The 17,374-nt window shown below is 45.9% G+C and overlaps 1 protein-coding gene across 3 annotated transcripts; it reads right to left on the bottom strand.

The window, feature by feature from the left end:
* Window positions 1-333: 333 nt before the first annotated feature.
* Window positions 334-16,975, bottom strand: c1qtnf4 (C1q and TNF related 4). Of its 3 annotated transcripts, none has more exons than XM_012961005.3 (3): window positions 16,944-16,975; window positions 4,120-4,214; window positions 334-2,557 (listed from the first exon to the last, which is right to left on the bottom strand). In XM_012961005.3, the coding sequence occupies exons 2-3, from the start codon at window positions 4,145-4,147 to the stop codon at window positions 1,461-1,463; spliced, it is 1,125 nt and encodes a 374-aa protein (XP_012816459.1). In that variant the 5' UTR covers window positions 4,148-4,214; window positions 16,944-16,975; the 3' UTR covers window positions 334-1,460.
* Window positions 16,976-17,374: the final 399 nt, after the last annotated feature.

Genomic DNA, 17,374 nt, shown 5'->3' with positions numbered 1-17,374 from the left:
CAACTATGTCAGATTGGTTTCCAGATGTTGTTGAACTGTATCTTGCAGGTGGATATTCTTGGAGTTGCAGTGCATAATAGCAGGATTACTGCAGGTTATATATATATATATATATATATATATATATATGTAAAAAATGCTGATGCACACCAGGAAAATTTTATCAAAAAAAAGATACTTACCGTATATACTCGAGTATAAGCCGATCCGAATATAAGCCGAGGTACCTAATTTTACCTAAGAAAACTGGAAAAACTTATTAACTCGAGTATAAGCCTAGGGTGGGAAAAGCAGCAGCTACTGCTAAGTTTCAATAATCAAAATAAATACCAATAAAATTACACTAAATATTTAATTCAAAGAAAAACAGTAAATAAGCTCTGTATGTGGAGAAGAGGGTCAACAAAAACAATATGGTATCAACAATGATAACTTAGCTCAATCAGCAACCAAGCTAAAACACAAAGAGTTAAAATCCTTCAAAACTATATATAGTTTATATAGAAAATAAAGTGCAATGTCTATTGCAGAATGGGACAGGTGAGGATGGTAGATGAAGATGAATTTGAGAGCGGGCCAGGGCACTGGAGGGTCTGGTTGCGGGGGGCCTAATTTGCACACAAAGGAGAGGGGTGCTAGTCTGGAGGGACCCATGGGACCCGACTCGAGTATAAGCCGAGGGTGACTTTTTCAGCACATTTTGGGTGCTGAAAAACTAGGCTTATACTCGAGTATATACAGTAGTTTATTTAGATCTAAGTATCTTTTTTTTGATAAAATTTTCCTGGTGTGCATCAGCATTTTTTACATATTTACATTGTTTATCTGATTTGCACCCAGGTTGTTATCCCTATAAGTGTGTGCCTCAGCCTTTTTCTATATATATATATATATATATATATATATATATATATATATATATATATATATATATAGATAAATAGTCATGGAACTCCTTTTGCCTAATTCTTATGATGGACTTTCTGTACTCCTATGTTGATGCCATCCCAGGTATCCAGGGAACCATAACACCATAAAGTCTTTCTGAAAGATGTGTATCATTTTGGTCGATCTATAAATGAGGGGTATCGCCTTCATACATTTGTTTTGCATTGACCTCCTGTTTATTGCTGACTAAAAGGAGATGCCACATTTTTCATATAAAATTTGCCACATCCCCATCAAACCACCCACCAACCAGTATTGCTTCAGCTTTACATGGTGTCAGTAACCCTGCCCCCCAACTGTCCACCCCGCAATAATGTACTTCTGAAAAAGTCCCATTCCACGCTTATTTTCCTCATCTTTGGGTGACTGGTCCTTTGAAGTCCCACCCAGTACAACCGGCATGCAGAGTTCGAGACAGAGACAAAGATATGTACAACGTGCTCAACGGACAAGGACGAGAGTGCAGGCCTACGTCTCCCACACTGGGGAATAGAAATCACTTTTAGTTCTGCTCAGATCTCTTCTAATTTCTGATTGGTGGCAGGCACATGCTGTTTGGGAGTCATTTCCGGGTACACAAGAAACCCAGTGAAAGTGATATATTTCCCGTGGTTGCTGTAGGCCCCGTACCCTTCGTCGCTGTGGCTGTAGAGCCAGACCGTGTCTCCAGGATGGAGTGAGAGCATCATGCTCTGACTCTGCATCTCTCGCTTCTTGGAATCGCTGTCATCATAAATCATGGCTTGCACTTCGTTCTGGTTCTTCATCAGCTTGACCGACATCGTCTTGTAGGGCATTTTTCCGATGGTGAAGGCAAAGTAATAGGCCCCTGCTACCCTGCAGTAAAATTCCCCAGAAGACAAGTTAAAGTCTTTCCCAATGTTTACAAACTCGGTGTCAAAAGTGATGGCTTGATGTTCGGTCTTACTGTCTTCGGTTCCGACGATGCTTTCAGTGCGGGCAACGGAGAATGCGGACCTGGGATCTGTGTTTATTGAGGGCTGGTCGGCAGACATGTGGCCGCCTTTGGTGGTCTCTGAAACCGGCCCTTTCAATGACTGGACTCCACCATAGTTCTGCAATGCGTAAGGGTCATTAGTACTCTGGTAGGTGGAGGACACATCTGGATAAATGAGATATCCATTGAAAGTTGTGTAAGGCCCAATGTTGCTGTAGATGGCATATTTTGGGTCTCCGTGAAGCCGAAGCCAAACAGTGTCCCCATAGTCCAGTTGCAGCATGGCGCTCTGACTTGCTACTTTCCTCTCTTTGTGGTGATGCTCATCGTAAACAATAACCTGGACCTCGTTCTTATTCTTCATTAGCATGACTGAAAGGTTCTTCTTGGGGAACTTGCCAACGGTGAAGGAGAAGTAATACGCCCCTGGGATCCTGCACCTGAATGTTCCGGTTTTGGGGTCGAAATCGCCACCGATGTTCACATAGACCTTGTCAAAGCTGATGACCATTTCTGGGCCCCCTTCCATGCTGCTGGTGCGGGCAACTGAGAAAGCAGAACGGAAGTCTGTTCCAAGAGCAGTAGGGCAATTCAGCAACAGATGGCCCAGTAGTCCAAGAAGAGTCACGAGGCTTGGGGAAAACATTGTGGCTATAGAAGAGAAAAGAGACAAGTAAGCACCATGAAGACACTAAAGGTGCCCATACACATTAAGATCCGCTCGCCTGGTGAGGTCGCCAAGCGAGCGGATCTTCTCCCAATAGCCCCATCTACGGGTGGGCGATATCAGGTGAATTTAGGCTAATTCGGTCTTTTGGCCCTGGGGCCAAATGATTGAATTATAATGACTGGAATAGGCGCTGTCGGTTCGGGGACCGCATCAACGAGCCGACTGAATTTTTTAAAAGTGGTGGCATTGTTGGGTTTTATCATACACGGGCCGATTGTAGCTGCAGGTTAAAAAATTCAGTCGGATCACGGACTGCATCGGCTCATTGATACATTTCCTGATCCGACTGAATTTTTTAACCTGCCCGATCTGCCTGAAATCGTCCAGATATCGGTCGGCCAGTTGTTGTTTCCCCTACATGGGCCGATAAGCTGCTGAATCAGTCCAAGGGAGCGATATCGGCAGCTACAATCGGCCTGTGTATGATAAAACCCAACCCACCACTTTTATTATTAGGAAAGCCCTGTGATCAAGCTCCTCCTCCTTTTGTATGAAAAACATACAGAATTCTGAGACGTCACAAGGGCTTATTTACCCTTAAATTCACTTTTAGTGTTATGTAGACAATTTTTATGCAATTTGCAATTGGTTGTCATTCTTTAGCTTTTTGTTCAGCAGCTCTCCAGTTTGGGAGGCCTGTCATGACCCCTCAGGCTTAACCCCTGCCCCTACACAAGAGGCTGGGACAACACAGTGGACCCTTACGAGGATCCAGTTATTGGTCAATCTGCTCATTTTGCAATCTTTCTTTTGTGTATTGTCCCTTATGGGCTGGATGGTATTTACAGTTATAAAAACACTTAAAGGGGTGATGGGACCTTGAAGTGGTGGCCCCCCCTGGGCTCCAGACACCACAGGCCGATACTAAGCAATGCACACAGGCGGCCACATCTGTTGCATTTTTATTGGTCAGCCTTGCAATTTACTGAATATCAGTCAATAACAGCCCACACCCACCCAATTAGCCAGTCGTTTTATCCCATTTAGACCAATCAACTTTAGAGACTGCGTCAGAAACTGATCAGCCAAATCAATCAATTTAAGTGGCCACAAGACACACCAGCAATTGTGCAGCTGAATGGCTAATGAGCTGCATGACAAATGTGTCGGCTCAATCTAATCAGGCAGATGCCTGTCTAACGCAGCATTACACCCCGTCGTTGGGTGAATATTTTATATGTTTGTATATTCCCTGAATGATAGCCAATAAGATGGCATGTAAGTTTCTCCTATTGCAGATTTATACACCTGTCTGGCAGCCAAACTAGCCATTTACTTGCATTATCCTCCCTCCTGTATATCCTCCTGTCCCTTCAGGAGCACAATGGTGGCATCAGGATCAACGCATTTCACGCCTACCTCCTATTCTTGCCCAACATTCAGTACAATAATTATACAACTAATGACCATTGATGATCTGCAAATGATATTTAAGAGTGGCTAAGGGCTGACATTTGTATATCCCAACCTCTCCCATACTCACATTTATCTCTAAATTTCCTCTCTTCCATCTCCCTGATCCGACTGGCAGCAGAACCGCAGAACCGCAGAGCAGCAGCAGCACGAGACAATCTCTTCCTAAAATGAAATCATTTATAGCGTGAAGGCATCTACTCCACTTAAAGCGATCAAAGGCATCATTTGTCACTTAAATCCCCGGACGGGGGTGGGGGGGGGGGAGAAATGGAATGAGCACAGAGGGAGGGTTGTATCCAAGGCAACAAGCAGGTTGGCCCCTTTCCCTTCCAACAAGGAAAATACATGCATGAAAACAAACGTTCTACCCATTGATGACCAGTTGGGTGGTATTTATGGTTATTTATATGCTTAAAGGGGAAATAAACCTTTCCCAGCAGCAGTGCTACACCCTGATGTTGCTGGACTCCAAGCAGTTATAAGGGGTTAAGCCACACTGGAAGCTGCAATTCTTAAAGCAACAGCCAGGTTAAACTTTTGCCATCCTCAGGGCAAGCAGCCCATTTAATGCTCTGGCAATGATGTACAGAAGATTTATGTTCTCTGTTCAGCCAGATGTTACTGGACTAAAATTCCAAACATTCTCCAAGATATTATGGCAGGTGAAGCATGCTGGGAGATGTAGTTCTTCAACATTAAAAAAAACAACCCTTGCAAGCCCTGCCTGTTCTGTGTTCCAGGAGCTGGAACCATAATAAGACAAGTTGCTTTAGCACAGAGCACCTGAACAGGTCTGAATACACCCTTGATTATAGTGTATAGTGAATAGGGATGATTCTGATTGAATAAACATTTTGCATCTATAATTATGTCTGATGTTACATAGTTACATAGGGTTGAAAAAAGACCATAGTCCATAGACCAGAGTCTATCAAGTTCAACCCTTCCAAGTAAACCCAGCACACACACACCTATACTGATAGGATAGATAGGTCAGTGTGGGTTTGTATGTGAGTGTATAGATAGGTCAGTATGGGTCTGTATGTGAGTGTATAGATAGGTCAGTGTGGGTCTGTATGTGAGTGTATAGATAGGTCAGTGTGGGTCTGTATGTGAGTGGATAGATAGGTCAGTATGGGTCTGTATGTGAGTGGATAGGTCAGTATGGGTCTGTATGTGAGTGGATAGATAGGTCAGTGTGGGTCTGTATGTGAGTGTATAGATAGGTCAGTATGGGTCTGTATGTGAGTGGATAGATAGGTCAGTATGGGTCTGTATGTGAGTGGATAGATAGGTCAGTATGGGTCTGTATGTGAGTGGATAGATAGGTCAGTGTGGGTCTGTATGTGAGGGGATAGATAGGTCAGTGTGGGTCTGTATGTGAATGGATAGATAGGTCAGCGTGGGTCTGTATGTGAGTGGATAGATAGGTCAGTATGGGTCTGTATGTGAATGGATAGATAGGTCAGTGTGGGTCTGTATGTGAGTGGATAGATAGGTCAGTGTGGGTCTGTATGTGAATGGATAGATAGGTCAGCGTGGGTCTGTATGTGAGTGGATAGATAGGTCAGTATGGGTCTGTATGTGAGGGGATAGATAGGTCAGTGTGGGTCTGTATGTGAGTGGATAGATAGGTCAGTGTGGGTCTGTATGTGAGTGTATGGATAGGTCAGTATGGGTCTGTATGTGAGTGGATAGATAGGTCAGTGTGGGTCACACTGACCTATCTATCCACTCACATACAGACCCATACTGACCTATCTATCCACTCACATACAGACTCACACTGACCTATCTATCCACTCACATACAGACCCACACTGACCTATCCACTCACATACAGACCCACACTGACCTATCTATCCCCTCACATACAGACCCATACTGACCTATCTATCCACTCACATACAGACCCATACTGACCTATCTATCCACTCACATACAGACCCACACTGACCTATCTATCCCCTCACATACAGACCCACACTGACCTATCTATCCCCTCACATACAGACCCACACTGACCTATCTATCCACTCACATACAGACCCATACAGACCCACACTGACCTATCTATCCACTCACATACAGACCCATACTGACCTATCTATCCACTCACATACAGACCCACACTGACCTATCTATCCACTCACATACAGACCCATACTGACCTATCTATCCACTCACATACAGACCCACACTGACCTATCTATCCCCTCACATACAGACCCATACTGACCTATCTATCCACTCACATACAGACCCACACTGACCTATCTATCCCCTCACATACAGACCCACACTGACCTATCTATCCACTCACATACAGACCCACACTGACCTATCTATCCACTCACATACAGACCCATACTGACCTATCTATCCACTCACATACAGACCCACACTGACCTATCTATCCCCTCACATACAGACCCATACTGACCTATCTATCCACTCACATACAGACCCATACTGACCTATCTATCCACTCACATACAGACCCATACTGACCTATCTATCCACTCACATACAGACCCATACTGACCTATCTATCCACTCACATACAGACCCATACTGACCTATCTATCCACTCACATACAGACCCACACTGACCTATCTATCCCCTCACATACAGACCCATACTGACCTATCTATCCACTCACATACAGACCCACACTGACCTATCTATCCCCTCACATACAGACCCATACTGACCTATCCACTCACATACAGACCCACACTGACCTATCCACTCACATACAGACCCATACTGACCTATCCACTCACATACAGACCCACACTGACCTATCCACTCACATACAGACCCATACTGACCTATCTATCCACTCACATACAGACCCACACTGACCTATCTATCCACTCACATACAGACCCACACTGACCTATCTATACACTCACATACAGACCCACACTGACCTATCTATCCACTCACATACAGACCCACACTGACCTATCTATCCCCTCACATACAGACCCATACTGACCTATCTATCCACTCACATACAGACCCACACTGACCTATCTATCCACTCACATACAGACCCATACTGACCTATCTATCCACTCACATACAGACCCATACTGACCTATCTATCCACTCACATACAGACCCACACTGACCCATCTATCCCCTCACATACATTCCCATACTGACCTATCTATCCACTCACATACAGACCCACACTGACCTATCTATACACTCACATACAGACCCACACTGACCTATCTATCCACTCACATACAGACCCATACTGACCTATCTATACACTCACATACAGACCCATACTGACCTATCTATCCACTCACATACAGACCCACACTGACCTATCTATCCACTCACATACAGACCCATACTGACCTATCTATCCACTCACATACAGACCCACACTGACCTATACACTCACATACAGACCCACACTGACCTATCTATCCACTCACATACAGACCCATACTGACCTATCTATCCACTCACATACAGACCCACACTGACCTATCTATCCACTCACATACAGACCCATACTGACCTATCTATCCACTCACATACAGACCCACACTGACCCATCTATCCCCTCACATACATTCCCATACTGACCTATCTATCCACTCACATACAGACCCACACTGACCTATCTATACACTCACATACAGACCCACACTGACCTATCTATCCACTCACATACAGACCCATACTGACCTATCTATACACTCACATACAGACCCATACTGACCTATCTATCCACTCACATACAGACCCACACTGACCTATCTATACACTCACATACAGACCCACACTGACCTATCTATCCACTCACATACAGACCCACACTGACCTATCTATCCCCTCACATACAGACCCACACTGACCTATCCACTCACATACAGACCCACACTGACCTATCCACTCACATACAGACCCACACTGACCTATCCACTCACATACAGACCCACACTGACCTATCCACTCACATACAGACCCATACTGACCTATCCACTCACATACAGACCCACACTGACCTATCCACTCACATACAGACCCATACTGACCTATCTATCCACTCACATACAGACCCACACTGACCTATCTATCCACTCACATACAGACCCACACTGACCTATCTATACACTCACATACAGACCCACACTGACCTATCTATCCACTCACATACAGACCCACACTGACCTATCTATCCCCTCACATACAGACCCATACTGACCTATCTATCCACTCACATACAGACCCACACTGACCTATCTATCCACTCACATACAGACCCATACTGACCTATCTATCCACTCACATACAGACCCATACTGACCTATCTATCCACTCACATACAGACCCACACTGACCCATCTATCCCCTCACATACATTCCCATACTGACCTATCTATCCACTCACATACAGACCCACACTGACCTATCTATCCACTCACATACAGACCCATACTGACCTATCTATACACTCACATACAGACCCATACTGACCTATCTATCCACTCACATACAGACCCACACTGACCTATCTATCCACTCACATACAGACCCATACTGACCTATCTATCCACTCACATACAGACCCACACTGACCTATACACTCACATACAGACCCACACTGACCTATCTATCCACTCACATACAGACCCATACTGACCTATCTATCCACTCACATACAGACCCACACTGACCTATCTATCCACTCACATACAGACCCATACTGACCTATCTATCCACTCACATACAGACCCACACTGACCCATCTATCCCCTCACATACATTCCCATACTGACCTATCTATCCACTCACATACAGACCCACACTGACCTATCTATACACTCACATACAGACCCACACTGACCTATCTATCCACTCACATACAGACCCATACTGACCTATCTATACACTCACATACAGACCCATACTGACCTATCTATCCACTCACATACAGACCCACACTGACCTATCTATCCACTCACATACAGACCCATACTGACCTATCTATCCACTCACATACAGACCCAAACTGACATATCTATCCACTCACATACAGACCCATACTGACCTATCTATCCACTCACATACATAAACTATATATACAAACACCAATACTAACTGTAGATTTTAGTTTAGTTTTTCATGTGAAAAAAGAACCCCCCCCCATCTGCCTATAATCCCCTCTAATGTACTTGTACAGAGTAATCATGTCCCCTCGCAAGCACCTCTTTTCCAGAGAAAACAACCCCAACCTCGACAGTCTCACCTCATAGCTTAAATCTTCCATCCCCTTTACCAGTTTAGTTGCAGTCTCTGCACTCTCTCCAGCTCATTAATATCCTTCTTAAGGACTGGAGCCCAAAACTGCACTGAGACCTATAAAGAGGCAAAATTAGGTTTTCCTCCCTTGAGTCAATGCCGGGTGCCGTTTGTCGAGACTACATTTCCAAAAATACATTCTGTATACAAAGAACAATCCCCAGTACACAGAATGAATGTGTGGCCATATACACTGGTAACAAATATACAAAAGACATATTTCTGAGAATAAAATCAATTTTATGCACAAAAGGATATTATTATATTACAAACTCCATTCTGTAAATTTTAACAAGCATTCTGTCTCACTTTGACAAAATATATAATGGTGTAACTGACTAGTATATTCCAAGCTAGATTTTCATGACAAAAAGTATGATTCTGGAAGGTGGAATATGCTATTCAGTTGCACCATTATATATTTTGTTGAAATCTTGTTTTACATAATTCATTCTGTAAGTAACTTTACACATAACTGGTTTTGTTGTATGGATGTGAGATAGAATGCTTGTTAAAATTTACAGAATGCAGTTTGTAATATAATAATATGCTTTTGTGCACAAAATTGATTTAGAAATACCTGTATATCTTTATCCACACTTTAATTCTGTGTATTGGGGATTGTTTTTTGTATATAGAATGTATTTTTGTAGGCAAAATGTGCATTGGACAAACGGCACCCCATATTATACAAGACAGCATTTTTTATTTGCTTTAGTAGCCACAGAATGACAACTTGTTAGCTACAAAAACCCCAGATCCCCCCAACTCACTACCATTTAGTGTATAACTTGCATTTATATTATTTCTACCAATGTGTAAAACTTTGCACTTTTCAACACTGAAGAAGAAAGGTTTACATCCACTTTAGCTATTAGCAAGGATGTTCATACAGACCAGACACCAGTGAACGCCTAATTCGAAGATATAGTGGCACCAAAGCAGTCGTTTTGGGGAAGGTTTACTTTCCCTTTAAGAATGAGAATGGAAATAAACATATTTTTGTCTCTGGTTATGGTTAAAGCAGCTATTGATCTGAGATCAGCGTTCATTCATCAAGAGAACAAGCACAGGTCTAATGCGTGAAAAAAACCCAATCGCTTTTCTCTTAACGAGTCCTTGGAATATGTCGTTGGGGGAGGTGGATGATATATTACACATGGATTTATATATGGTTTTAAAAGCCATATAAACTGTAGTCTAAAGACTCCTTCTTGGCATTCCCATGCCCACCACAATACACAACTCGACCCACTAGGATCCTGCCCACCAGTGGCCTTGCTGCTGTCTAACATAGGGAGATCTGATCACCTTGTATTCAAATATCAGGCCCAATGCCAGATGCAGTGCCTTTAGGTGTTTACAGCATTGGGCCAATAGAAACGCGTGCCCAAGGCAAGCCCCACCCTCATCCCGCCCTTGGCAAAGCTCGACAAATTCTTTCTTGTTCCTTTAGGCTCCACCCCCAAAGCCCACCAGCACCTCTGCCATTTTCTTTTCCTTCCCACAAACACTCATCACATTAAGGGTTCAGATTTGGCTCAGACAGGCACTTGTATTCAGCATTATCTCAATCCAGGCTGATAGAAAATAAGTAGGGCAATTCTCATTGGAGGATATTCTTGCTTTTGTATCTATTATAGGGAGCTATGGGACACAAATGAGTTACTTACTCGGGCTCTCTAGCTCTACTTTCTAAACACAGCAACCTCACAAGATTTCACAAGACACAAGACAACCTCCTTTTCTCTCTAAATTAAGTTTCAGTCTTCCTAAATGTCCAGCAGATGGATTTGCTGTTTCAAATACATTATTTTAGCAGTTTAAAATCTGCTATTATCTTAAAAACTAGGAAAAAAAACTTAGGGGGAGAACTAGAGACATTAAGCTGGCCAAACATGGGATCTTTCCATGTTATGCCTACCTCCTCATCCCAACAGAATATTAGATATTAGCCGGGCAGGCTCTTCAGAGGTCCTCCATAAATAGGCCAATCTGCAAATGTTACCCAGCTAATACAGTGCCACCTTCTGTTTAGTTCAGCTGAGCCGACATAGTAGGCAGAACATTCAGTTAGTGAGCAGAGAAGAGTCACCTGATGTTTTTTTTCTGGTCGGCTGTAAGCAGAGCAACATCAGAAGACTTCCCTCTGCTCAGTAGCTTCATTTTCTGCTGACTGCGGCCATTTGGACTTGCCATCAGTTGGCGCTGCAATTTTAGATTTATTAGAAACACAGCAATTATCTGCCATTTTGATGTATAATTACAGTGTAATATTAGCGTGCTGCAACTGCACCGTAATCTGCCAGTGTTATATATTATCAGATGAATAATGCAGCCACTATTAACATCTGCGCATCTCTAATTATGCTTGGGCTAATATTATTATTATTATCTATAGTGCCCCATTGTCTTCTACAGCTCTTTTTAGATACAACAAGTACTTACATTTATACACATTTTTGCCTAATTCCTATCATATTTACACAACCAGGGCTAGAGCTAGGGCAGGTTACATAGGTGCAAGAATAGGGTGCAGTGGGTCATAGGGTGCAACCAATGGGAAGATCGGCACGAGTGAGTAACTGGTAGGGACGAGGATGAGTTAGTACCGGGGGCAGTTTTGGTGGGTGCTGGACAGCCTTGGACTGGCAATCTGTGGGTTCAGGCAAATGCCAGAGGGGCTGCTGTAAGATGCCATAGACACTTACTATTTATTGGGCTGGTGGGGGGCTGTTTGGGCCTCTGTGTACTCTGTGTTTGGAATCCCAGTCCAGGCCTGGTGCTGGGCCTTGGGCGCCAATACAACATGGTCCAGCTTTGCACCAAACAGGGTCGGCTGTAACTGGCCTGTGTATATGTGCCCATGTCTCCCTGCCAGCGCCAGTGAGAGCTACACAGCAGCAGATACCCGGGCACAGATCACAGGCTGCTCGCCCCACGCTGCTCCCTGCTCAACATCTAATGCCTTTGATTCTGTGCAGTGGGAGAGCTGGCAACTGACATTTCCTCTGGTCGCCCGTTGGGCAGGGTGTAGTGACATTCGCAGGGATAGTGCTGGATTCATTACGATAATTACCTCGTTATTAGTGAGAAAAGGCAAGCGGAAAGGATTGATTGTTTCACTGGGTCTCTGTGGGTGGGCGCTGCCCTGTGTCAGAGCTTTCTGGATAACAGGTTTCAGGGGTAACACAGACTATTGCGACATTTACAAAAATCCAGGCTTGGGTGCTGTCTCCAATATTATTTTTTACTGCTGCTACAAACTTGTACCATGGGTGCCTCCATCAGCCCAACTATCTCAGGGGTACAGGCCCGGACTGGCAATCTGTGGGTTCAGGCAAATGCCAGAGGGGCTGTTGTAAGATGCCATAGACAGTCACTGTTTATTGGGCTGGGGGGGCTGTTTGGGTCTCTGGGTACTTGAAATGCCAGGGTCTATTTTGAATTCTAGTCCAGACCTGCAGGGGGGCTCCCATTTTATAGCTATGGCATCAGGCCCGGACTGGGATTCAATATAGGCCCAGGCATTTCAAGTACCCAGAGGCACAAACAGCCCCCAGCAGCCCAATAAATAGTGAGTTTCTGTGGCACCTTACAGCCCCCCTGGCATTCCCAGTACCCAGAGGCACAAACAGCCCCCCCAGCCCAATAAATAGTGACTGTCTGTGGCACCTTACAGCCCCCCTGGCATTCCCAGTACCCAGAGGCCCAAACAGCCCCCCCAGCCCAATAAACAGTGAGTGTCTGTGGCACCTTACAGCCCCCCTGGCATTCCCAGTACCCAGAGGCACAAACAGCCCCCCCCAGCCCAATAAATAGTGACTGTCTGTGGCACCTTACAGCCCCCCTGGCATTCCCAGTACCCAGAGGCACAAACAGCCCCCCCCAGCCCAATAAATAGTGAGTGTCTATGGCACCTTACAGCCCCCCTGGCATTCCCAGTACCCAGAGGCACAAACAGCCCCCCCAGCCCAATAAATAGTGACTGTCTGTGGCATCTTACAGCCCCCCTGGCATTCCCAGTACCCAGAGGCACAAACAGCCCCCCCAGCCCAATAAATAGTGAGTGTCTATGGCATCTTACAGCCCCCCTGGCATTCCCAGTACCCAGAGGCACAAACAGCCCCCCAGCCCAATAAATAGTGAGTGTCTGTGGCACCTTACAGCCCCCCTGGCATTCCAGTACCCAGAGGCACAAACAGCCCCCCCACCAGCCCAATAAATAGTGACTGTCTGTGGCACCTTACAGCCCCCCTGGCATTCCCAGTACCCAGAGGCACAAACAGCCCCCCCAGCCCAATAAATAGTGACTGTCTGTGGCTCCTTACAGCCCCCCTGGCATTCCCAGTACCCAGAGGCACAAACAGCCCCCCCAGCCCAATAAATAGTGACTGTCTGTGGCATCTTACAGCAGCCCCTCTGGCATTTGCCAGAACCCACAGATTGCCAGTCTGGGCCTGTATGGCACATAGGGCAAATTGGTACAGTTGGATTACTAACTCAAGAGGCTGGTGAAACACTTAAATTTCCCTCATCACAGACTCCAGTGGTAACAACTCAGATCCTTAGAGTCAAGCAATTACCGCCAAGTGCCAACCTGGGGCGCTTCACTGCCAGCAAAGGTGAGAAAATGCCCTGTGTGCCATCTGCCTGAGACATCCGTCTTAGAAACCGAGAGACTCGCCCCCCCCCTTGCAACGCGTGTTCTCACCCACTGCGCCACACTGTGTGATATAACGAGGTTGCCTCGTTAGCAGCTCATGTTTCAATTTCAGGAATTAGTGATAATGACTTGATTTTAACAGTTTTCAAGCTGTGCTGTCAGCGTATTCCTGTCACCCACTCACATGCTGCTCGGGCACCCAAACACCCACAGTTTGATGCCACAATGTCTGAGTGCAAGCGCGGCCAACCTAATGGGACAGCCAGACGCCAGCCTTTAGGAAACTAAGGGGTTAAATATAAACGTACAACACACATGGCAACCAATTGCTATGGGGACATCAGGGTGTCCTATGGGGGCAGCGAGTAACCACAGGAACACGCTTAGGTACCCAGTGATATTAGGAGAAGCTAAAGGAGGGGCTTTAACCCCTTCACTGCCAAGCAAGATAAATAATACAGTTCTCAAGCAGAATTAGGAGTGGAATCTGAGCACAGTGACCTGTATAGATAATAATTACAGCATTTAGATCCTCTCTCCTGCATAACTGTAAGGAAGATACATAGAGCAGGCGGAGGTCACCGACTGCCTGTATATGAGGTATATGCGTGCTTTGTATATTATAATAATAATAATGGTTGCCCTTTAAAGGGACACTGTCATAATTTTTACAGTATACTTTTTTATTTCTAAATGACACTGTTTACATAGCAAATAATTCCCTCTGCCTTTTAAACTTTTATTCTTGAACCAACAAATGTATTTGTAGCTGTAATATTGGTGTGTAGGCGCCATCTCAGTGCATTGTGCCTGAGTCTGAGCTTTCAGCCAGCGCTACACATTAGAACTGCTTTCAGCTAACCTATTGTTTCTCCTACTCCCATGTAACTGGAGGAGTCCCAAGCCGGACTTGGATTTCTTACTATTGAGTGCTATTCTGATACCTACTGGGAGCTGCTATCTTGCTCCCTTCCCATTGTTCTGCTGATCGGGTGCTGGGGGGGGGGGGATATCACTCCAACTTGCAGCGCAGCAGTAAAGTGTGACTGAAGTTTATCAGAGCACAGGTCACATGGCTGTGGCACCCTGGGAAATGAAGAATAAGGCTAGCCCCATGGGAAAAACATTACATTGCAGGATTCTGCGGAAGAAGCTCTATTAACTGATGCGTTTCGAAAAAAACATGTTTCCCCATGACAGTATTCCTTAAATAAAAAAAAAGTCAAGTATTTTACTGATGGCAAAGGAGGAGGGAAACAAGGGAAGGTTTTGCTTAGCTGAGTGCAACCCCCTCCCATGTACCCCTTACTGACATTGGGGCAGTGCCATCTCCAGGGCCTGATAGCCCCGGTTTGACATTTTCTTTTTAAATTGCCCCATGTACCATGTAGGGTGCTGCAGCCCAAATCCATAGCCTTCCCAAGGTTTCCATAGGGAAAGGCCAGCAGCAACCCTATTGCATGCGCTCAGTAATGACATATGTGTAAAACATTTGCACCCCCCCCCCCCAGAAAAAAAAAGTATGATTTGAAAATAAAAACGTCATCACCCAGGATATTAGCCCATTAATCAAGGGATCTGCCATAGTGTGCCAGGGAGCCTCCAGCTCTACCCACAGCACCCACAGATAGGCTAAGCACCCACAGATAGGCTAAGCACCCACAGCACCCACAGATAGGCTAAGCCTGTATATATATAATTGATGGGGCCCCAGAAAGCATATTATTCCCTAGGGCCCTATATCGCTAAGGGCAGCCCAGAGCCTGAGGGATAATAATAGTGGGGTACAAGTCACCGAGGTAGGAGCACAGGTAGGTGCCCCCAGACAGGGATGCAGGGTGACAGCAGGGTGACAGTAGGATGATAGTGGGGTGACAGTAGGGTGACAGTAGGATGATAGTGGGGTGACAGTAGGATGATAGCGGGGTGACAGTAGGGTGACAGTAGGATGATAGTGGGGTGACAGTAGGATGATAGCGGGGTGACAGTAGGGTGACAGTAGGATGATAGCGGGGTGACAGCAGGGTGACAGTAGGATGATAGTGGGGTGACAGTAGGGTGACAGTAGGATGATAGTGGGGTGACAGCAGGGTGACAGTAGGGTGACAGTAGGATGATAGTGGGGTGACAGTAGGATGATAGTGGGGTGACAGTAGGATGATAGTGGGGTGACAGTAGGGTGACAGTAGGATGATAGTGGGGTGACAGCAGGGTGACAGCAGGGTGACAGTAGGATGATAGTGGGGTGACAGTAGGATGATAGTGGGGTGACAGTAGGATGATAGTGGGGTGACAGTAGGGTGACAGTAGGATGATAGTGGGGTGACAGCAGGGTGACAGTAGGATGATAGTGGGGTGACAGTAGGGTGACAGTAGGATGATAGTGGGGTGACAGCAGGGTGACAGTAGGGTGACAGTAGGATGATAGTGGGGTGACAGTAGGATGATAGTGGGGTGACAGTAGGATGATAGTGGGGTGACAGTAGGGTGACAGTAGGATGATAGTGGGGTGACAGTAGGGTGACAGTAGGGTGACAGTAGGATGATAGTGGGGTGACAGTAGGGTGACAGTAGCATGATAGTGGGGTGACAGTAGGATGATAGTGGGGTGACAGTAGGATGATAGCGGGGTGACAGTAGGATGATAGCGGGGTGACAGTAGGGAAGGGGAGGAGGCGCTAGGCGATGCGCAAGGTGCGATTCTCTATAGAATACAGTGCGTGTGTAGGTGCGGTACCTGCTCACGGCCGGAGGGCTGCCAATGTCTCACACAGGGCAGGAGGGCTGTACCAAGTGTATGAGGTGCCCAGTCTGGCTGACACGATGCTCGGCCCTCCCCTCCACCTGGCGGCCCCCCCCCGGCCCGACCCAGGTCCGCCCCATTGGCACCTACCTGTTCCGCCGCTGCCCCTCTGTATCTGTGGGCTTTGGTGCAGGGGCTGGGGGGGTGGGTACCGGGGCTGGGGGAGGGGGAGCCGCACACTCACGGCACCAAGTCACGGACAGGTAATTGCACCAATGGGGTGTGAATATGCCTGTGTTTATTGGGCAGCGACACAATCGCACATCACGCCGCATCTATCGCTACATGGGCAGCCAGACAGGCTGATAGAAATGTAGTGCAAAACAACAACAACAGTCATGTCTAGGCTGGAAATAGACAGAGAGATGATCAATTACTTACAGATGAGCGAGAAGATATTAGAGTAGATTGGTAGGAAGATGCTAGAGAGACAGACAGACAGAGGTATGAGACAGACAGATGAGAGAGTAGGAGAGATAGAGCGATAGATGATAGACAGATGATATAGAATGATAGGATAG

Source organism: Xenopus tropicalis, chromosome 4, assembly GCF_000004195.4.
Source record: "Xenopus tropicalis strain Nigerian chromosome 4, UCB_Xtro_10.0, whole genome shotgun sequence".
Lineage (NCBI taxonomy): Eukaryota > Metazoa > Chordata > Amphibia > Anura > Pipidae > Xenopus > Xenopus tropicalis.
The sequence above is the reverse complement of the archived record's forward strand: the minus strand, read 5'-3'. Positions and strand labels throughout refer to the sequence as shown.

Coding starts and splice junctions, on each gene's coding strand:
- c1qtnf4 (XM_012961005.3), bottom strand. CDS start 4,147: ATGGAAGAGAGGAAATTTAGAGATAAAT. Junction 2,558..4,119: donor GAGGAAATTTAGAGATAAAT/GTGAGTATGGGA, acceptor TCTCTTCTATAG/CCACAATGTTTTCCCCAAGC.